General features: G+C 42.0%; 1 protein-coding gene across 2 annotated transcripts; it reads left to right on the plus strand.

The window, feature by feature from the left end:
- Positions 1-5,789: 5,789 nt before the first annotated feature.
- gata2a (GATA binding protein 2a) lies at positions 5,790-22,487 on the plus strand. 2 transcript variants are annotated; one of them, XM_076268007.1, is made up of 6 exons: positions 5,790-6,201; positions 12,383-12,860; positions 14,086-14,664; positions 17,023-17,168; positions 19,817-19,942; positions 20,986-22,487. In XM_076268007.1, the coding sequence occupies exons 2-6, from the start codon at positions 12,635-12,637 to the stop codon at positions 21,283-21,285; spliced, it is 1,377 nt and encodes a 458-aa protein (XP_076124122.1). In that variant the 5' UTR covers positions 5,790-6,201; positions 12,383-12,634; the 3' UTR covers positions 21,286-22,487. The 2 variants fall into 2 exon arrangements, with proteins under 2 accessions (XP_076124122.1, XP_076124121.1); XM_076268006.1 differs by lacking the exon at positions 5,790-6,201 and adding an exon at positions 11,882-12,114.
- The last annotated feature ends 365 nt before the right edge of the window (positions 22,488-22,852 follow it).

The raw sequence follows: 22,852 nt of genomic DNA on the forward strand, positions 1-22,852 counted from the left end.
CATATTACAGTGCCTGGAAAAAAAGAATGCAATGCTGAGCAAACTTCAACAGGGACAGAGCTTATCAATTTGCGTTAAGGAAAGAATGAAAACAATGTGGGAAACCTAATGGAGGAGACTGTTTATCAGCTAATACAAGTGATCAAATGGTTCAGTGATAGTCAGGCTGTTGGGTGAAAAAAGTGTATGGTAGAAACATATAAATGCAGGAAAAAATGTTTGAAAAAAGGCCAAGGAACAGTGCCTATCAAGCAGCAGGAAACTCCACACACTCTCCCCACCCAGCGCCTGGTCCTCCCAGCGCACACTTCCTCTCAGGACTCCACATACTTCCTCTCGAGCCATTAGGAATCCCAGCTGGAACATTCCATCAGAGTAATGTAGTCAGACAAACACACACACACACACACACACACACACAGGGAGAGATAGAGAGAGAGAGAGAGAGAGAGAGAGAGAGAGAGAGAGAGAGAGAGAGAAAGAGAGTTGGAGAGAGAGTTGGAGAGAGAGAAAGAGAGGGAGAGCGAAAATAAAGGTTGGGCTATTGTGAGTCACAGAGAGAATAAGAGAAAGTTCTCATATTCTCTCCTGTAGACAGACAAAAAGGTTGTTGCAACACTGCGCACCACATTACCATCAACTGCATTTGCAACATCATGATGCACTGATATCCCCAGCTGCAGAGGATGTTGTCGATTTCATTACTCCGTCCCCACTAGGGGTCACTGCATTACAAAACATAAGAGCTTTATGACAATAATCGTGTAAAGGGGGTTATCCTTGTGATTACGCACACTGTGGCGCAATGCCCCCCCCCCCCCCCCCCCCCCCCATCACATTCAACACATAGACTTGGTGACGCTCGCTTGTCTGTGCAAGCAAATGGCTATTACCTTGATTAAATTAAGCCTCACTCAACAAATGACACAGGGAAGTAAAGCTATGAATGTGCATGAACTCACGAGAAGGGGAGAAAATACCAGGTTTCATGACTTTGTGTTTGACCTTTTCGGAAAACGAGCTAATCCCAGCATATAATAGACTCTGGTGCCGATATGGAAAACTGCTGCTCCGTTATCTGGGTTGCCTTGGAGACCATCAGAGAGCAGGCCTGGTGAAGATGCCTCGTTATTAACAGGGGAGTTTGTATATATTGGAAAACGCGTTTTTGTCATAAGTGTCACTCAGAAGCCCCGTGTTCCCTTTTCGATTATAAATGGAAACCTGTTTTCTCTCCAACATAACACAAAATATGCATTTCAACGCGGTTAAGCACAAAATCCATTTTCTGAAGATAGATGGCGAGTGGCACAGCCTGCCTGACCACAAAAAAGGCCTCAAAAGATCTGCATAAACTAAGAGTATTTTTCCGAAAGATATCTGTGGCCTATCAATCAACTCAAAACAATAATTAATGGAATACATATTGCATAAAGTGCCACCGTCCATGCATGGGCCTTTTTTAAACAAACGACAGCTATCTGATTATTTGTTTCATCGTAGCCTATCCTACGTCAATTCCCCCCACCAAAATGTTGTTTTGCTCAGGAGAAAATTTAGGTTTTCGATTAAGAACACCTTCAAAGCAAAACAATACCAAGACTGACAAGCCTAGGCCTATGATAACTTGGCACAACTATTCTCCAAGATATCCTCAAACAATACCATCGTCACCGTAATGCAGGCTACAGATTATTCGATTGTTGTATTGGATAAGCACACTTAAACAAAAATCTTTCAGTCACTGCCCCATAGACGCGCTGCTCTTCAACGACTGGTTGGCTAATTCTGTTGACTTGTAGGTGACAGCGCGCACGTGTCAACACTTTTCTGTAGTATTTATCAGTTTCCCGAGCACCCAAATTATGCGAATCACTGCCCTAGACTGTTAACACAGTCATCCACCCGAGTCCCAGTCAGTTCAACATATTTCGTATTACATTACGCAACTCAGAGGAAGTGCATAGCCTATATGGATGAATTATAATGTTTTAGTCTATATAAATAGCCTAGCAAATTCCAGTTACAACGGAGATTGTTCTAAATCGTCCTCTTTTGGGTCTTATGCAGCCTATTGTCAGCAGTGGTGAGAGAAAGAACTGCACTAATATTGTAGGCTACATAAAGAATTTATAAAAAAAATCTCACGACATGGGTAAAGGAATCTTATCAGATTAGTTTGACAAAGTCCCATCATTAGTGTTGGAGAAAAGTCGATGTCAGGCTACTTCTAAATGAAACTTTCAAAAAAGATAAAATGCTGACATCAACAAAGTTGTTTGAATTAAATAATTTATTTTCTTACACATAATCTGACACATTAAGGATCTAATTACAACAACAACAAAAAGGAGCTCGAATAATTATTCAGATATGAATCATTGGTACAATATTCTGTTATAGCGTGTATTTATATGTTAAGTGTGTGTACCCTTACTTATCCAATAAACTCGGTGACAGAAAAAAATACAAGCTAATATTGGCCCCATACACTGATGCGCGTAAAACGTGTAAATATTTCTATGTCGCGTTGCCTATCTGTCTCTATCAACCTGCGGGATCTTCTCCCTCAAATGATGCATTAGATGCATTGAATGTATTTGTTGTGCGAGTTTGAAAAGGCGGCGATAATCTGGGAGACAGAGATAAGGAACACCAATTTATTCAGCGGCACTTTGGACCCTGCTTCCAGCCTCGGTCGGTCCTGACACCTCCAGTAGTAAGCTGATAACGATTAGGCCATTTATTATCTTCACAAAGAACAAAGATTGCCTAGCGCGGATGAAATATTACCCCTGGTAATAATCAGAAGAAGAAGGGCCTTGGCATCTAATGCATGCATATATAAATAATAACGGTGCTGTGGCTACGGATACAAAACGCAGAGGGATAAGAATGATACAATGGAGTATGGACAGAATACACATTATTGTCCTGCTAGGAGTGACATTATTATTATTACTATTATTATTATTATGCTATTATTAGCCCCTGCATTGGTCTTATCAAAAGAAAATACAAAAAATTCTAAATTGTGGCATGTTAAAATATATTATGTTCCATCGTGCACTATATCTGAACAATACAATGGCATTCCAAAACCAGCGTCTAACTGATCCTATGCCAGGTTGCTCTTACCGAGGGATTTACCGGCATGGATTCAACCGTGATCATAATCGACATGGAGACACAGGCTTCTTTAGGCAGACGTTCATCTCATTTGATCGAATTAAATGAACATAATTACCCCGTTTTCTCATTTTGCGCAAAAATTCTGCTACAAAAATAAGTTTTTCTACACAATTTCTGAAGCTTGTTTGGCTGATGGCAATCAAATTTTAGCACCATTGTCTGATGGACAGTGTGGAATGGAAATGTCACGGTGTCTGCTTGGAAAAAAGAGCACTGGAGGTGAGCAGCCAGCTTTATTTAGCCGAGAGTGATTTTTTTTAATGCGGACTGAGATGGAAATGTTAGGTGCTGATAAGCCCTTATCTGGCACTCATCAGGAGTGAGCTCTTTTCGCTGGTCAAACCGCAGTGCCTTCCTTAAAACCCCAGTCATTTCTACATATTGATTTAAACTTGTTATCATGACTATGGCACTGCTCACGGGACATGAAAAAAAATCTCTATTCACATTTACATAAGCAGAAAGATCCTATTACGAGAGGGATCTGCATTGCCCATGCCCATGTGACAGTAGCCTATTAATAAAAAAAAGAAAAGGACAAATAAAAGAATCAAATGCACAGTAAGAAAGATAATAAAATAAAATAAAAAAATATTATTATTATTATTATTATTTTATTTTATTATCTTTCTTACATTGCATTTGAATAGTATTATTTTATTATCCTTCTCATCGTGCATTTGATCCAGTAATAATTATGTGTTGTCTTTTCTTACTGTAAACTAACTTAACATAAAGATGTCGCAGTAAGCCATAGTATATTTGGCATAAATGGGAGTGCTTTAACTGTTAAACTGGGCTGTTATGATCATTGTTCATATTTGTGATTGAATGTGGCCTGTGTCATGATTATCGCAGAAAACCTTCTAATCTACAGTGAGCAGATTTCCAGAGCAGATTTATGAAGGCGCTCAAATAGAAAAGTCAAGCAGTGATCTGGCACTGAGGCACTGCACAATGGGAGCAAGAGGCACATAATGACACGCTTCTGCACAGATGTTGTAATGGAGAAAATGAAGACGACCGGGCAGAATTATTGTATTCATTCATTGGAGGACTCCGCCACCAAGTAACAGGCTGTATCAGGCTGCCTGCCTTTGAGGGCCGCATACAGAGAGATTCCAACTTATGGGCTGTTACAAATTCTTTCAGACATTTTAGATACTTGAGAAAAGCTGACATTAAGAGCTGCAAACGTTACAAATGTAAATAGTATCTCACCATGTATATCACGAAAATAAATCAAACTTCTTTTGAATCCTATAGCAGCAAGACGTCAACTAGACTGCGTAAGGATTACATTTGTTTCACCAATTGTATCTGAGCTCAATTTTCCTTATTTTTATTTTTCAAAAATAAAGTTAGTGACAAACAGTGACCGGTTTGCGCTGTGTAATTTGTTTGTCATTTTCAGTGTGAAAACTAACTTTGGGTTTAACTACGTTCTCCATTAGTTTAGCATGTCTTTTTTATATCCTTGTATTGTTTCTTTGCTTTTTTATTTCTGATTTGCTTGCTTGCACAGCAACCTTTCAATTTTTCACTTTGTAGCCAACACTCATTTCCCTACTTGTCTCTATTGCCTTATTGACAAAGTTAGAAATTTAGGAAGAAGCAAAGATTGGGGATTTCCAAGGATTTGATGGTTATCGTTGGCCTACTTGGCTTCAATTATTGTATCATTATAATAAGTATGTAGGTATGACTGATGCGGATAATAATGCTATTGACTGACGGACTTGGATTCGCTCTCAGTTGCCCAATGGTGGCTACAGGCAGCAAGTGAAGACGGATTTGTTATTCTAAGCAAAGAAAGTAATGCAATTAATTCTGTCAGAGTTCACTTTTCTCTTTCGCACTCTCAGTTTTTCTTTTCTTTTGTTTGTGCGTACTCTTGGGGGACACAGGCGCGAGACGCAGCAGCCCTAGAGCCCCTGCACCTGCCTAGCCTCAGCGGCCGCGCACGAGCCCAGGTCTCGTGCCGGAGATTTGCCGAGGCTTTGCATGTTTTAAAAGTTTGAGTTATATGTGAGAGTGAGAAATGGGAGGAGGTAGCGAAGACTTCTCGCATTATCATGTCAAGCGGACGAGGATGGAATATATTACATTTTCTTTCTTTTTGGAGGGGGTTGGACAAGCCAATGGGGCATTATTTATTTATATTTGCTGAAAAAATACTGTGATCATACTTCTACAAACATGATATTTATGCATCCTATCAGTTTCTATAGTTGAAATAGTAACTTCAGTATTAGGGGTAAAAATAATCTATAGGCTACCGTTTCAAAATACCATAGCGACTTCATGTGATGCTGTTAAGTGCCGTGTTCGATCAGGTGTCCACCTCTATAAAGTACAAACACTGCCTACCTATCCTCTTTACCTCTCCATTTAAGGAGAATATTGCGCTCTCGGTGTGTAGCTGTACACTGTGGCGCAGTGAGTTTTTGACATGGCAGCAGCAGTCGTCTCGATCGAATTTTATAAGATGATTAATTGAGTAAGCACGGTAAACACAACCTCCTCGTTTCAGTCCAGCTCCAAAATATAAAAGCTTCGACCCGGAAGACGAGAGATTGGCTGACGCGCGGTTACGTTGCTGAAGCCTACTTCGTTCCATCAAGTTTTCTTCTAGCCTACTCACAACGAGAAGGGCACAAGAACGTATGAGCTCATCGCAGAGAAACGGCTAGTGGAGACAGCCCAGGTAGGCTAACATACTACGATTTGACACAGCTCACTGGACACGGATTAAAACAGCGGTGGTACCATTTCTGAAGACCTTGTTAGAAAGTTAGAAGAAGGGGCCGCGGACAGTTTGCTTTTCTGTCTCAGTCTGCGACCGAGGCGAATGCAGCCTCTCTGCGCGAGAAGCCGCTCAGCAGTGCGCCCCATACCAAACTGAAGCACCTAACCTCTGCGCTGCCCCTTGGACTCAAGCATATCGACACATCGGCAATACATTGAAGAATAAACCAAGCAAGCAGCAGCGACAACACAAAACACTTGGTAAGAGGCATTTTACATCTCCACAGAGCACTGTTTTTGGCAGATGTGGATTGGTAAACCTTACGCTTGGACATCTTGAACGCGGTAGATGTGATAGCTCGTGCGAGTGTGGCGCGTTGTTAAATTCTAAAAATCAGTGAGTGTATTGCCGTGTATGGCGTTGTTATCCACATTATCTGGAAGATGCTTATTTAATCTACGTTAAAGGGAAAAATGCCATGGAAATGGAATAATAATATCAACAGTAATACAAAGAATATTAATAGAAACAATATAGATAATAATAAAATAATAATATTTATAAGGACCATTTTATGTCTATTTGTAACCTACATTATTTATTTGTGTTTGAGTAGGATACACCTTTGACTGGTCATGCACTTAGTAGGCTAGTTTACATTTTTTGCATGGTCCTACATTCCTTCATTTCTGTATATTAATTGTACACAATACAACTGAATCCTGTAGACAGCACTTGATGTTTGCTCTTGCAAAATGTGGACATTTGACTGACGGATACCAAATCAAAACAAGCCCTAATCTGCAGTGGCAAAGGAGAGGTCAAAGGGAAATAAAAAGCAAGCATTTCTCTTATCTTTTTTAGAATTGATCATTACAGAGTCGGCAAATGGAACAATTATTTGTTACTTGATTAAATATACAACTGGATCGTCAGTCTGGTCATATAGGCCTATCGGCTTATATTTTAGCCTAAACTTTATACACTAAGACAATATAATAGGATACCACCAGGCCAATTTAAAAACCAAGAGGGACACTGTCTTTTATTTGCAGACATTGGTTATAAAATAGTGAGGAGGTACTGAAAAAATGAAATTGATGTCAACAATGGAAATAAATTACATCACTGAATTATTAAATGTGATATTTCTGATGAGCTTGTGACAAGTAAAGCATTCATCAATTGAAGTGAGCAAAATATATATAGGATTTCAGTTTTCAACCTTTAGTGGAAATGTATGGGGATGCTGTAGATAATAAATGTATTTTTTGTCTAGATAAAATGGTTTATGTGGCACATGGAGCTATCAACCACTGTGAGATGAGTGTATATGTGTGAGTGTTGGTGCGGTGTCTCTGTCTAGCAGATGGATGGCTCCTAATGAGCGAGATCACTGTAGGGAAATTCTCAGGTGTCAGTTCTGTCAAACTCTTCAAGTATGTCTCTCGGACACTTTCAAGTCAGCTTCACAGGTTCACTGTGTTACTCAGGTATGCACTGAGACACACTCGTGCTCCCTGATTCAGCATGATCAGGCCCCCTTTTTGCCCTGCCAGAAATGGAAGTCAGCGAGAGGGCCTTGGTTCAACATCAAACACTGTAACACGGGTGTCCATTCAGTTGTTTAAAAAGGAGGAGGGGAAGATGTGGGGAGGGGTGGGGTTGGTGGTGGCGGTGGGGGGGGGGGGGCGTTGATGAGGGTGGGGTTCAGCCTTGCATTGCTTCTTGGTCCCCATGCGTGTGATCTATCTTGGTGCAGGAGAGAGGCTGGTGACTTTGCCTCTGCCCGTGTTTGCCCCACTGTGCCCTGTCCCAATCTAATTACCCGTGAGTAAAGGACAATAATGCTTCAGCTGGTTTCTGTCATTCCCCCATCCCCTAGTCTGCTTATCTTCACAAACCCTTCTGTGGTCCCACCGCCACCCCCACTGCCACCCCCCTTACACACAGACACACACACAGACACACAGACACACACATCCCTCTACCCCTTTCGCCCCATGGATAATGATAAATGTGTGATGGGGACCAGCGGTGCGCGAAAGGCAAGCCCATTTCACGGCACCTGTTAATTATGGGAATGATTGCTGATGTTTGTGGGTCTAGTTCATGGCTGGAGTAAGCTCACACACCACTTTTTTCCATAATTAATTTAAACGGTCATGCAAAAATGATGTCATCATCCAACAAAAAAAATGGTGTCCAATTCACCAAGCAACGCTCATTTGTAAATAAAGATACACATGCATACAAATATGCACATGAGAATATGCAAGCACTGATATGCAGGCACACACACAATACTTGCAGTCAATGCACCATCATACACACAGTCAAGTGTGCATACATACACACATACAGTACTCTTGTCCACACAAATACAGACACATAATGCACAGATATGCATAGATGTATATACACTCCTATGCACCCACCCACACCCAATGTATTTTATATTTTACGCCTTCCTACCCAATGCAGACAGGGGGGATTTGGCAGTGCTGTTGTGGTTCATGTTCGGGGCAGCAGGAAGGAGTTAGAGTGCTACACTCAGTACCCAGTACTCCTGGGACAGGAGCCCTGTGGGACAATACGGCTATGTCCTTGAAAGAGGACCTTCCTTTGTTCTGGCTCAAATACAAGCTGGATTAACAAAGGTATGGAATAAAGAGTTGTGGAGCCTGCTGAGTGATCCACTGAACAAACATGTAAACACCGGCAGTTAGTGTGCACTGCTACTCACTACAGTATATATACCCAGGCTTTTATCTCCTACTAAAAGGATCTAGGTAACAACATCTAATCAAGAGCCTAGGTCCATTATCACAAAAGTACTCTTTTTTTGTTACAATAAAGCATAAAAGTGAAAGTGACTTCAGTGGAGTGAAGTCAAGTGATTTTGTGTTTGCTCTGTTTTACTCCATGTAAGTGCACCTTAGATGGAAGAAGTACAAGGATAAACTCGTACTGTACTGAACAAGTCAGTCAGATCAAATGAAGAGTAGCTATTATCATCTCATCCTAGACATAAAGTTTTAACAAGTCAGAGCCACCACTGGAAAAATACAGCAAGCACCATGTCAAAATATCTGCTTCTGACTTGACAACTGTGAGCAGAATAGATTTTTTTTATGAAATAGTGACAGTGAACTGTATAAGGACAACTGGATCCCTTTAGATCAAAGAATGATTTTCTTATCTCTTGTGATTTTAAAGGTAGAGGTTGTATTTCAGGCTATGCTTCATGCCAGGCCTATTTGTGAGTTAACTTGCCAATAAAATGTAATTTTAAAATCATAATAGGCTACCCACACAATACTGTATTTTTCCATAGTAGGCTACTTTACTTTAAATGGACGGTCAGGCATGATCTCCTGTCATTCTTCAGCTCCATACACAGGCTGACAATGCAGCATGCCCTAGCTCTCTAAACTTGGCATGTGTAAACACGCAGCTACACTTATTTAATATTCTGCTCGGATAAAGTGTCCGATTTGATCTCTGATCTACAGTACGAGTGTGAAGAGCAAAGAATTCCTCAGGGTCAACGCGGAAGACATAGGTCCGCAACCTGTAAATCGCTACTGCCCTTCCCGTTAGACTAATGACTTGATTAAACAAACCACTCGAGCCGAACAAGGCAACATGCAAATTGCCTGTTTATATAAACAACTATTCGTTGGGAGTCAAGAAAAATGCCTGCCGTTCCTGTTGTGCTCACGAGGTGCATAAAATCCAGCATAGTTCACGAGCTAGATATTCTGTGCAGTAGCAGTGACGTCAAGACGCGGCGTCAGAGTGGCGGCTAGTCTGGGCTCCGAGCTCCCTCCAATTATTGCCTGTCAATCATTCTCTCTCTCCTCCCCCCCCCCCTCTCTCTCTCTCTCACACACACACACACACACAGACGGCGGCAGAAACACACACACACACACACACACACACACACACACACACACACACACACACTACCACCACCACCATGAAAAGTAAAAAAGTAATATTGATAAAACAAACCCGAGTTCTAAGCTTGTATGACACGTAGTAAAACTCGTAAAATGTCTTTAGCATAAATAATGTTATAGCCTAGATAATACTGGGCCACAAATGCTTTAATATAGATGTCGTGCTTAACCCCGTTGGTTACGCAGAGTGACATTCCTCTGAATATAACTTCATAGTTAATACTTATTTCAGTCTACACTATAAAGACTAGTTCTAAACATAAATGAAAAATCACACGCAATCTAATGAGGCATATCGTGTGCCAGTTGCCAGGTTAGCTGGAGATCTCAAATCAGGTTTATGGCTCTTTTTGGGTCTGTATAGGTTATGCGCCACACTGATCGTAGCAGACTAGATAAGAACGTTAACTGAATATAAGATCTGATTGAGGGGTTTGTTTTTGGTGTAGACCCGATGATCATCAATGAACTGATTAATTAATGATCATTAATCGCACCAGTTGATTGACCAAATAGATATAGATATCCCAGGATTGGTATCGTATGCATGGCACAAATTAATTCATACCTGAAACAAAGAAATCATACATGAAAACAACCAACCAACCAATGCAAAACAATATCGGACAGATTAGAATATGGGCAGGTATCGCACAAGGACTAAATCCAGAAAATGGAATCGACTCAATTTATGCGTAAAAAAATATTTTTTAAAACATATGGCCGCTTCAGACCAAACTATTCTGAAAGCTGGGCTACTGACCCTGGCCAATGTGAACATATCTTACATCTAATGTCTGTTGAACCAGTCAAGGGCCAACAAATATAACGTTATAGACTATATTGTTTAAATTACTTATCTATAGCGCATTTAAATCAAGGGAAGACTGGTCAGTTCTTGGGTTTACGTGGCTTCTCGCTTTATCTGAAGGCCGATCGGCGACGCTCTGTCTTTCTGCCTGGGGTGGGCAGGTCTGCTTGTTTTGATGTGGGATAATTGTGAACAAGAATTAACAAAAACTCGCTAATGGCCCCCACTTGGCAATCACGGGCGTACTTGCTACATGTCTGCACCACCAAGTGAGTGAGGCGACTATTAATATGTAAAGCGATGTTTGATCGTTCGCACTACGCATAGCCTACAAAAGCAATGTTTGCACAAGAAGAATTTTGTGGCTTCTAATTTACAACAATTACACTCGCAAAACAATGGGTCCCACTATAGGAGACATAAAATTCTCCGCCCCAGCCAATGCCCGAGGTGTCGAGAGCTGTGTTTGTTTGTGTAACAGCTTGATGTGAAAATTGACACTTGCCGTTTTTGTTGTTTTAAACTGTTCTGTGATTACTAGACCTGTTAAGCAACTAATACTGATTCTGTTGTCAATGGATCTCTAACTAATAATCTGAATTTATCCTATGCCTAAACAACTTTCCTAGAGATAGTCTAAGTAGCCTATGCATGTCAGTAAATATATAGGAAAAATGGTTTCTCGTATTCTGAAAATTCTTGGAATGTATTTGTGAGTTAGTACTGAAGTACTGAAATAAATTACTAACTATACTAATACTAACTAAACACATATTACATTATATACACTTTCATTCAGTCTGTCTCCAGCATGAAGCCATTGTATGCTGATTGTTGACTGTCACAGTCATGCAATTCACACACCTGTTCATTTAAAAGCTTCAAATCTCCTTGCCCCTAGGTCTTTTTATATTTGTAAAAAAATAAGACATTATCATTTGGGTGAAGCCCTGCGTAATTTAGAAGATCTCAATAAATTGGCTTGTTGATTGATGTGTCTGTCAGTGCGTTCGGCGGTGACCATCATAGGCCGATGGCTCCAGTGGGCATCAGTGCGCACCGATACGAACCAATGGTAGCGTGGGCGTGCTCCGATTGGCCCGCTGGAGGTCACTGCGAACCAGAGACTCCGCCCCTGCTCGTATGATATGGAATTTACTGGCGCCAGTTCCGACAGTGTACAAGCACAATTCATTAATGAGCCAACATACGCAGCGGCTGAGACTACTTGTCTTGAGAGCGTAGACTTCTACAATTAAGTTACATAAAGTTCTGCGTGAGAAAACAATTTCGCGTGTTGACAAGAAGGGGGATTAGCAGTTTTCCACACGGACTAATATTGGATGAAATTAGGCTACAATGAGGAAACCAATGCTGAAATGTTTCTATGCGCTGTAAGTATGGAACACTAATATTCAATTTTATTAGAAGAAATGTCTGTTTAAAATGAGGGTGTAGTAGACAGAGGGACGGTACACATTGTAATGTGTTACTTAACGTTTTAGCAATCGTTGAGGTTTCAACTACTCGGCACGACCACGACTGTTAAAATCAGCGAATAAACGCATAACGCGCATTTTCAGCAAAGAACAGTGCATCTTGATTGCCAGACCGTTTTAAATTTAGGAATCATAACAACATGTGTTTTTATGTATTTTGCAGGTCTCGATAAAGACAAATGAGAAGACAAACCAAGGAGGATTCCAACTTGTAGAAAACGACTGAAAGCAAAACGGACACAAAAAAAGTCATATTATTATCACAGCTTAAAATATATTTGCTTCAGATCTACGGGACACAACGCATAGGCTTGTTTTACAGACGGAACAAGCTAAGCCCCAAAGGTTTCGTTGTTTTTAGGACGAACGTCACCAAAGTTTTGATCCTACTTTAAAGTACACGGACGATTAGGAGATGGAGGTCGCAGCCGATCAATCTCGGTGGATGGCGCATCATCATGCGGTACTTAATGGTCAGCACCCAGATAGCCACCATCACGGTCTGACACATAACTACATGGAACCCATGGCACCGCTTCTACCCCCGGACGAAGTGGACGTGTTCTTGAACCATTTGGATTCGCAGGGCAACCCTTACTACCCAAACTCAAGGGCCCGGGTATCATATGGCCAGGCACACGGTGAGTACCAGTTTTACATTATGAAAGTCCCCTCAACGGTTTTTGAATGGTGTTTATAACGTAATATTTATTGTAGTGGGATAACATTGAGATATTGAGATATTTCATGAACATGGCTGTCAGGGGGCTAGACTCCCCCTGCTTTTACTGCACGTGTATTTGAAATGGGCTTCTTTGAAGCAATTTATCATTATGATTGGCGTTATTTTGTTTCGAGTCAGTTATCCTGTTTATTTAGTGAGTACATATTGTGGGTGTAATATAAATATATAAATTGCAGCTGATGTTTGCTGAGGTCAAGCATGTTACATTTGCGGCCCAAAGGCAAAATCTGTCCAGTTGCGGTAGGCCTCGAATAATTTAAATGATGGCTTTCAGCAATTCCCTGGAGCTGGATCTCGTGCTAGACACCTCTGTCTACGTCCACATAAACAAACCTCATCGTTGATATTTTAGTAAATTAAGTCATTGTAATAATCTATAGAGACAATGTCATTTCAATAAAAACTGAACACTGCATTATGGTCAGCTGCCGTATAACTGTCACCACAATATGCAGAGAAGCAGAAATAAGAAGAAAGAGGGAGAAAATCCAGCAAATGACAGGGGGAGGAAAGGGAAGTGCATGTCATTTATTCCCTCTCAGCTGGTGTTGGGGGAGAAAGAGCGAGAGAGAGAGAGTGAGCAAGAGAGAGAGACTTCCCGGATACAAAATCAAAACGAAAATTTCGGACAGCGTTCTTCCAAGTTGCTAATTTGTGCGAAGCACAAGCAGAACTGCTCCAGGCGAACGCTTTCATAAGGCCTCTGTTTTCCATCTGAACTTTTCTTTCCGTCACATTCTTTGTGTGTGGAACTTTCATTTTAACTGCGTGAAAGGCGCAACAAAGAAATTGGATGAGAATCAGAGTTATTTTCTACAACTCCATCGAAGCTTATTGCGATTGAAGCTTGTTTCGTGAAGTTTACAAAAAAATCTAAAAGTTATGCCAAAAGGGATGGTAGGGTAATAAGCGACTTCTTGTCTTCTCGTTATATAACTGGTACTACTGGAGAAATCAAACTTAGCATACTCAATGTCGAGTTCTTACTGCCTGGAGAGTGAATCCACAGGTGGGATATGTTTATCTTGTTAAACGGTCATTGCGGTTGTTGTCATTGATGTTGTTGTTCATTTGGTGATTTAATGAAGGGTGAATGACAGTTCTTTAATTAATCATTTTAGCTCGTCTCACTGGGAGTCAAGTCTGCCGACCACACCTTATCCACAGCCCGGGCATTTCGTGGCTGGACAGCGGCAAGGCAGCTTTCTCTGCTGCTCATCATCATAACGCATGGGCGGTCAGCCACTTCAGCAAGCCCGGACTGCACCCTGCTAGTGCCGGTTACCCTTGCAGCAGCAATTCCAGCACTGCCCCAGTCTCATCTCTCACCTCTGCGTCCCACTCCAGCCCTCATCACCTATACAGTTTCCCTCCAACGCCGCCGAAGGACGTGTCCCCGGACCCAGGTCCTTCCTCTCCAACCTCGTCTGCAACAAGAATGGACGAGAAGGAGTCCATTAAGTACCAAGTGTCATTGACCGATGGCATGAAAATGGAGGGATGTAGTCCACTTCGAAGCAGCCTGGCGACCATGGGTGGCCAGGCTCCTTCTACTCATCATCCCATCCCAACGTACCCTGCCTATTCACTCCCAAACCCACACGACTACGGCGGCAGCATATTCCACCCTGGTAGCCTGCTAGGCGGATCAGCATCCAGTTTCACACCAAAGTGTAAAAGCAAACCCCGATCGAGCTCAGGTGAGTTTCCCTACCTCGAAAGGAAAATTCAACAATTTCGCTATAGTTGTACAACTAACATGTGAATGTAAACTTGTGTTCATAAAGTTAATATTACTCGAGTGTTCCCATTTATACTTCTATACGCAGTAAGGACTTCAAAGTGGCTGCTTAATTAATCTGGGTTAGCCTAAATTCTTAAAGCAGACCATATTTTACAATGTGGCCTTGTCAGGACTCTTCTATTGTTCTCTCAGCACTTTTTTCTGTTCTCAACATGTCTGGACAGTTCTTATCTGACCAATCAGATTGGTCACTTGTAAACACCTTCAGCTCTAAAGGGATAGCCTACTTAAGTGGTGTTATCAGGGTCACTGATTACTAGTGCAAATATTTTCAAGCAATTTATCTCGCCTATTCTACACTTCTATTAACAATTGCGTGTTGACACACATGGACAGCCATAAAATATAATAAGTAGGATATGCCATTTTAAAGAAAAAGTTAGAATAATTGTAACTTAATATAGTGTATTGCAAAATATATTTCTAACAGTGAATTATATATCCATACATCTTTTTTTAGTTCAACCGATTGGCCTAAATGCCTTTTGGCTCAATGGCCATGATTCATTATAGCATCTCATTTTGGCTGTTGCTCAGCTTTGCCTTGTTTTCTTTTAAAATGAGGCCGTATTACGCTTTAAAAATGCAGGAGTCACGACGCTTTGGCTCCTGCCATATCCTGTATACCTCTGGGTGAACAAATCACGACGCGCACCCCGCCCACCCGTAGCCCCAACACTAACAAAGCTTCGGCGGGACACGCCGTCACAGGCGACAGGGTCCCGCTGTTTGTATTTTTAAGTGTGGACTGGGCCTGTTGGGTTGCAGAGAGCAGTTTGCCAGAGAAAATAAGATTATGATGATGTTGAAGAGTATAAAGACAGCTGTGATGATCAGATGAATGAAAATGGTTTATTATATTTTTTAAACAGCTCTGATGTATTGTAGTGCAACATATTATGTTTTTTCTTTTACTTGACAATTTTATGCACAACATGTGTAGCAGATTTGTAAAAAAAAACTCTTGTAATTGCTGTTAAATGGGTATAATGCCATAATCCCTTTACCTCTTGGCAGTTGAGTGCTCAGTGTTAGTCATTCAATACCTAACACAGTAGGCCTACCTCAACAAACAACAAACAAAACAGGGATCATGCATACGATTATGGTTACAATTGTGTAAATTCCCTTTCTAATATCGTCTGACACTTCTCTTTTATGGTTGTGGTTACACTGTTGTTTTTAGTTACCAGCCTCTAAGCACAATCCATTCTTTGAACAACTGCATTCTCTTCCAACATGGAGAAGTCTTGCCCTGATACCATTACCTTCGCTTGACTGGTGTAGCAAACCAGAGAGAGCAGGCAAAATGGCTGTTTTACTAATAACAAACACTTCAAAAGGAGCGGCTCCTTTGTCCAGACAAGATTCCTTTCTTGGTCTTGGGAGGGACTGGGTGTCGCTGACATTATAATATGAATAATAGTGAGATGCTGAAGGAGGAGGGCCCCATGTAACAAAATTGGTCTGGCCAGCACGTTTTGGAGCTGTCACTGAAGTAACTTCTCATTTGTGTTAAGTTGAAATGAGATGGAGGATTGGCAGTTAGCTTTGTGTGGTGCGTTTCTCCCCAGCTAGTCATAGCTCTCACCCTGGCGCAGTCCAAACGCAGGCCAATTGACAGAACCGCAACAAAGTGGACAATTCTGGAGTCTGAAAAAATATGATTGTGCATGTCCACAAGAAACACTTTAAAACCACAACGCTAAAATTAAAAAAGCAGAATTGTGGGATGACGTAAAACTGATATAGAAAGAGATAATGTTCAACGCATGTGGTCACATTTAGTGTGGCGGATCTCTCAGTATCAGTATGTGTCCATAAACTTTCTACTACTGCAAACAGTGATACGTGCTAATCTGATAAATTATGTAATGCTTTTTCTAAATGGACACCTTGTGCACTCAACACATTCTTGCTGCTCCTTTGACTTCCTGCACAGCTCAGCTTACATGGAGGTGTCTGTGTCAACGACAGCTCTTGCACTCGCAGGCAGTCTGAATTACTGACTGGGATTCAATGAACCGCTGATGGACATTGTCCCCACTGAACTCACCCAAACAGTTGATGCGTGTGTGATAAATACATTTTCATGTGACACAAGAACCCCCCCAGCGGCTCTCATTGCCAGTGCTCTCTGGGGTTTTTAATAATAGTTCAGTGTTTTGGAGGATCTGTTGTGTGAGGGATGTTGTTCAGACGTCTTAATTATATAAATTTTTGTTTGTCTTTCTCTCCGCTGAATTCTGCACAGAGGGCCGTGAGTGTGTGAACTGCGGTGCCACCTCCACGCCGCTGTGGCGGCGAGACGGGACGGGCCACTACCTCTGCAACGCCTGCGGCCTCTACCACAAGATGAACGGCCAGAACCGGCCCCTGATCAAGCCCAAGCGCAGACTGGTGAGTACCACAGTGAGTCCAGCAAATCTCTTGCTTGAGACCCCGCCGACTCTCTTGCTCTGCCCTCCCCACACCCCCTCCAGTAGGCCTGCGAGAAAGGGGGGCTAAATGGGAGCACAAAGCCGCGGCCATGAGTACAATTCCAGGAAAGTTATATTTTCCCTATGATCTTCCGGGAATTGTTTGTCACCTTCACCCCCCGGCGATCCCCAACACTGCCTGTTACAATACAGCTACTATTGCTATTGTTACTGCTATCATTATTGCAGGTACTTCGGATACTGTCACTGATACCAATGCCCATGCTGATTTAATTAACAACGCTTTGTGGATGGATGTGAAACTGGCCACATGCAGCCATAATTTCTAAGCATAGCTCTTGTATGTAAAATACATGGAAACCTCAGCATTCTCCTTGTAGTATAATTATTTTTCTTATCTGGATACTGTATTTTTGGTTTCTGAATTGTACCAGTTTATTTACCAGAGGTTTTGACAACCCAAATGTTTGAATGATCTCTACCGGATTAGATAACTAAACCTAAAGGACAGAGGCACATATTAATCAATATTTAAGTAACCTACTGCAGGTATAAATAACATTGGATCTTTTTGAAACTGTGCACAAGGCTGATTGTAATCAGAGGGCATGTGGAACTCCAGATTATCCAGGACATAAATAGCCATGGGCCCCAGAATAATGTTTCTGTTGGAAGGATGATAATTTACTCCAAATAATAGTGAAGAAGACCTATCTCAAGTTCAGTTTGTTCTCCCAATCCAAGTGTATTTTTAGCTTTCTTGCTTTGTACACCGAGGAAAGATGTCAGGGCACCTGTAATCGTTAGAGATGGGCTGTGCTGCTCTCTGTCACGTTCATTTAGTCTGGGTTCATCGCCTTAACGCACTGCGTCAGATGATCGCGAGGACTGTGCTGGCGACAAATTACTTAATGGAGTGGAACAGCATTAGTCCATCATGTCATAATTTCATTTGCACTCGCTGGGTGACCTTCAAGTGTGAATTACCCGCGCAAAGAGTCACAAGAGACGTCTTATTTTCCCGTTGCGATACAAAGGATGAGGATAATGTGATTGTAAAGCGCAATGAGCCTGGATAGGAATTTTCTCGAAATCTTTTCTCGAATTACGCACGTTTATATTATTATTATTATTATTATTATTATTATTATTATTATTAATATTTCTGGTTCAGAATAATAATAAAAAACATATTTAGGCTACACATTTAATTTACAATTTTTCGGTTTGCTCCATTCTGCTGTGCTTTCCCAGCAAAAAGTCCATTATATTTTCCATGGAGTCTGAGGCCACAGCTTTGCCTTTTCAGCTGAAGTGTTTTCAGAGTTCTGTTCAAAGGCCATCCAGTTGTTTCCTATCCGGATATCTGCCTGGGAACGATAAGGAAGCTAGGCTGCCGGGTGTTTCCGTCTTCAACAAACCCTGCTGAATTTTGTACGGTCCCGGCAGGCCAGACTCTGACATATACTGTAAAGCGATTATCACAACACTGTAGGACCCAGTTATGTGTGAAGAGAGAAGGCAAAGGGCGGGGATGGTGGTGGTAGGGATTGGAAAATAAATGGATTTATGCCCTTGCTCTCTTGTTTGTCATGGTCGGTTGGCACTGAGCTTGAGCATTGGAATGCGCGTGTTTTTGTTTTTGTCTTCTTTTTTGTTTAAATGTTTAAAGACGGGTTTTAGAAACAGTTTTGCATTGATAAGAATGCCTTTAGACCATAAATCAAGCCAACGCATGTAGTTTCTTCATAGTTAGCTGTAGGGGGAATTGCATTGTATGCCTATCAATGTTTCCTATTATGTGTGAAAAATTGATCTGTAATGGACACAAAGCGAACAGAAACGCGACAACTAGGTCCCCCAGACGCCCCTCCTCCAACATACTTGAATCTGTTGATCAAGGAAAACTGGGCAACCAAAAAGGGATAGATTAACGACGTATCTGACAACGCTAATGGTGTATGGCAGCAATATTTGGTACAGGGAGGACAGAACGGGCTTTACTAGACGCAGCTTTTGCAATCATGCGCAAATTGGAAAATTGAATTAAGCTTGTATAAATGCACGGAATATATTCAATTAGTTCAATACAGAGGCGACTCCCTGTAAGCAATTTCATGTGTCTAACTGGCGCTGGCTTTGATGTTATTTGAGGAGCGTTTTGAAATGCTGTCTGGTCTAGAGTACACATAGCAACAGAAAGTCATAATATTTGTCACCCCAGCTACGCCATAAGATCTTTATCAATTTCAACCAGGGAAGGGAGCTCAAACCAGCTGTGCTATTCCATATCAGTTGGACTGTGCATGGGCCTCAGTCACAACTCAAATGTAATAATTTATTCATAAGTATAATTGCCTCAAACACGCTTATTATCTGTCGCAATGCGAAAATGGGTTGGTAGTTGGGTGCTGCCTAGAAGCACTGTTACTGACACCGTTAGAGTTCATAATTAAATGAAAATGCAGAAAGTTCGGAGTGTTTCTAATAACCAAACATGGCACACCACTTTCTAGAGCTGTAAATAATAAACATCAATTTTCTTAAGATTGTTTCTGTGTCTTAACCATGATGACACTAATTGTTTCTTGTATTTCTTTCTCCTAGTCCGCTGCACGACGAGCCGGCACCTGCTGCGCTAACTGCCAGACAACGACTACTACCCTTTGGAGGCGCAATGGGAATGGTGACCCCGTATGCAACGCCTGCGGCCTCTACTTCAAACTGCACAACGTAAGTGGCCAAATCACACGTTGACAAAAAGAAAAAAAACGCACTGAATGCGAGGTGGTCAAGTGGGCGGACAGCTTCTATCGATTTAAGAGAAGGCAGAGTTTGGGTACGCAAAGCCGGCTTTCCCTGTCAAGCAGAACCAGTTGGCCGTTTTGGCTTTTATTTTTCATGCGCCGGTTCAATGGGGGGCGTTATCCCCAAGAGGGCCTGCAGGGTGGGACTGCCATTCAAGCACCGGCGTCAGTTATACCAATTCAATGTCGTCTGAAACTAGCCTTTTCATGTTCAGCGTGGATTCTAACGCTATGTTTACGGAATGAGCAGTTTTTGTTAAATGAGAGAGGTGGAACAATGGTGTTACATATTAAATCATGCCAATAAGCAGAATTACTTAACCAAGAGGCAGATGAAGACAGTGTGCCATATATTCATGGTCCAAGAAGTGTGACCGTTTTACAAATCCACTTAACAAGTAGGCTACAGCTATGACTTAACATAGACACTCAGAAAAGGCATTTCCCAACTTCAAAACACTGTGATGGGAAACAATAGAATGAGTCTGACAAAATTTTTGAAAATGACTCTGACTTTTCAGTTCCTCAATTGTCCCACTTTCCCATTATTTCATATTATTCAAGTTCTGTCCTATTTACAGCTTGAACTAACAGCAATCCAATTCATGAGTCATAAACACATGCACATCATAAAGTCTTCAGAAGTATTTCCATGAAGAACAATTTTCACAATCAATATACAAACTGCCGCATTGCCTGAAGATACAGCAGTGAAACACATTTCATGGCTCTCCTGTGGTTGTTTACAGAATGGTACTTTAGTGTAAAATGCTCTGTCCCTATGAATTACACACCGTTTCACTAATCCTGACCCAGAAGCAACACTCTTTTCATGAGTGCTTGTTAATTTTCAACACCACTATTTCATTCCGGAAAGGCTTGCCTGACCCAACAGCATGATTTAATGGCCTAACCACACCACGCATCACACTGCCATTTGCTAACCATCGGTCCAATTCCTCTCCACAGGTGAACAGACCGTTGACCATGAAGAAGGAGGGAATCCAAACGCGCAACCGCAAGATGTCCAGCAAGTCCAAGCGCAGCAAGCGAGTGGGCGACGGCTACGACGAGCTCTCCAAGTGCATGCAGGACAAGAACTCCCCGTTCGGCGGCCCCGGGTCCCTGGCCGGCCACATGGGCCACATGGGCCACCTGCCCCCCTTCAGCCACTCCGGACACATGCTGCCCACCCCCACCCCCATCCACCCCAGCTTCAGCCACCCGCACCACTCCGGCCGCTCGCCCGCCTGGGCCGAGCCACACTGAGAGAGAGATGGAGAGAGAGAGAGAGAGAGAGAGAGAGAGAGAGAGAGAGAGATGGAGAGAGCGTCTAGGACAGACACACTTGAACCTCTCCCACAGCCAACCACCACAACCACGACCACCACCACAACAACCAAACCCCCCTCAACTTCGGGTTCGCCCTGCAAACCTTTTGCTCTCGATCATCCTCATCCTATCTCTCCCATCTCGGCCCCCCCGTCTCCTGTGCTCGGCTGTCGTCAGTTACGTTCATCCTCGCTTGTAGCCAAAGCCCTGTTGCTGCTTCACTTCGGGGGAAGATGGAGCAGAATGGCGGCTTTTGGCTGAACTTTTCTCGCTGTGGATGGACACTGTCTTGTCTTGCTCCAGCTTGGTCTACAGAATGGCAAAAGGACAGAGCAGCAGTGAGAGAAAGACCCTGAGTTATCTGATTCAGTGGTCTCGGCTACGAAGCTGACTAGTAAAACGGACCCCCTTCTACCCATTTTTTAAAACCAACCTCACCTCTTTGAAAGTTGTAAAAATAAATACAAAACATGGGTGTAAATATGGGCACTCCTTCGCTTTATTTTATTTTATTTTTGTGCATATTTTGTACTGAGTCACTTTGGTACTGCCCTGAACGAGAGGACACAAGGGGTTGAAAGAGAGAGAGAGAGAGAGAGAGAGAGAGAGAGAGAGAGAGAGAGAGAGAGAGAGAGAGGGTCCCTCTGGTGTCCCTGTGGTACTAACCACTGTGTAAAGCTGGCGGCGTCCCTATCGTGGACTCGTCTCCTTGTCTAGCAGAGGACTGTCCCCTCAGACACCCCCCCGAGTACAAAGGTGTCTGGATCAGAGAGAGAGCGCGCTGTCCGACTCTCATCGCCTCCTACCCCCCCCCCCCCACATGCTGGAATAAAGACCAATTTTAAAAGACTTTATGTACAAGAGGCAAGCAAAACAAACATAAAAAAGTTTATGAAGCTTAATTGTTATTATGGTTATTATTGTTGATATAATTGTTATTATGATAATTTATTTTCACTCTGTTTATTTCGCTTTCCTCAAAACACATGGGTATATTGTTAAGAATATAATTTGATTGTTACTATCAAAAGTAAAAAAAAAAAACACTGACTTATCCTAGCTAAGGCATTGTTGCTGAGCTGTATCTTTTTATCATTTTCCATTACACAAAATAAAGGAAATAAAGTTTTAATACTTAACAGTCTGTCTAGTCTGAATCACTGAGCGAAGGGGAAAAAACTTCAAAAACAGAACTTTGCATAAAACTGTGAATGGAAACCATTTTTCTGACATACCATCTTGATCTCATCATTTACATATCCAACTCTGTGCATTTCATTTTAGCAGTCCCTTAATCCCCAACACACACACACACACACACACACACAAAGGCACACATACACACACAGTGAAAGAGAGAGAGTTCCATGGGCTATGTGATTGTTGCAGAGAAGCAGAATTTCACCTTCGCTATGGAGTGTTTTATACTAAGCAACATCAGATGTAATGAAAGCATGTTCCTGCGCCCCCCAGCCCTGTAATGGTTTAGTGCGGCCCGTCCCCT

This window comes from Alosa pseudoharengus, unplaced genomic scaffold (genome assembly GCF_046254945.1).
Source record: "Alosa pseudoharengus isolate Yale_2024_CS ecotype anadromous, Long Island Sound unplaced genomic scaffold, YU_APseudo_1.1 YU_APseudo_1.1_scf_5, whole genome shotgun sequence".
In the NCBI taxonomy this organism is placed as follows: domain Eukaryota; kingdom Metazoa; phylum Chordata; class Actinopteri; order Clupeiformes; family Clupeidae; genus Alosa; species Alosa pseudoharengus.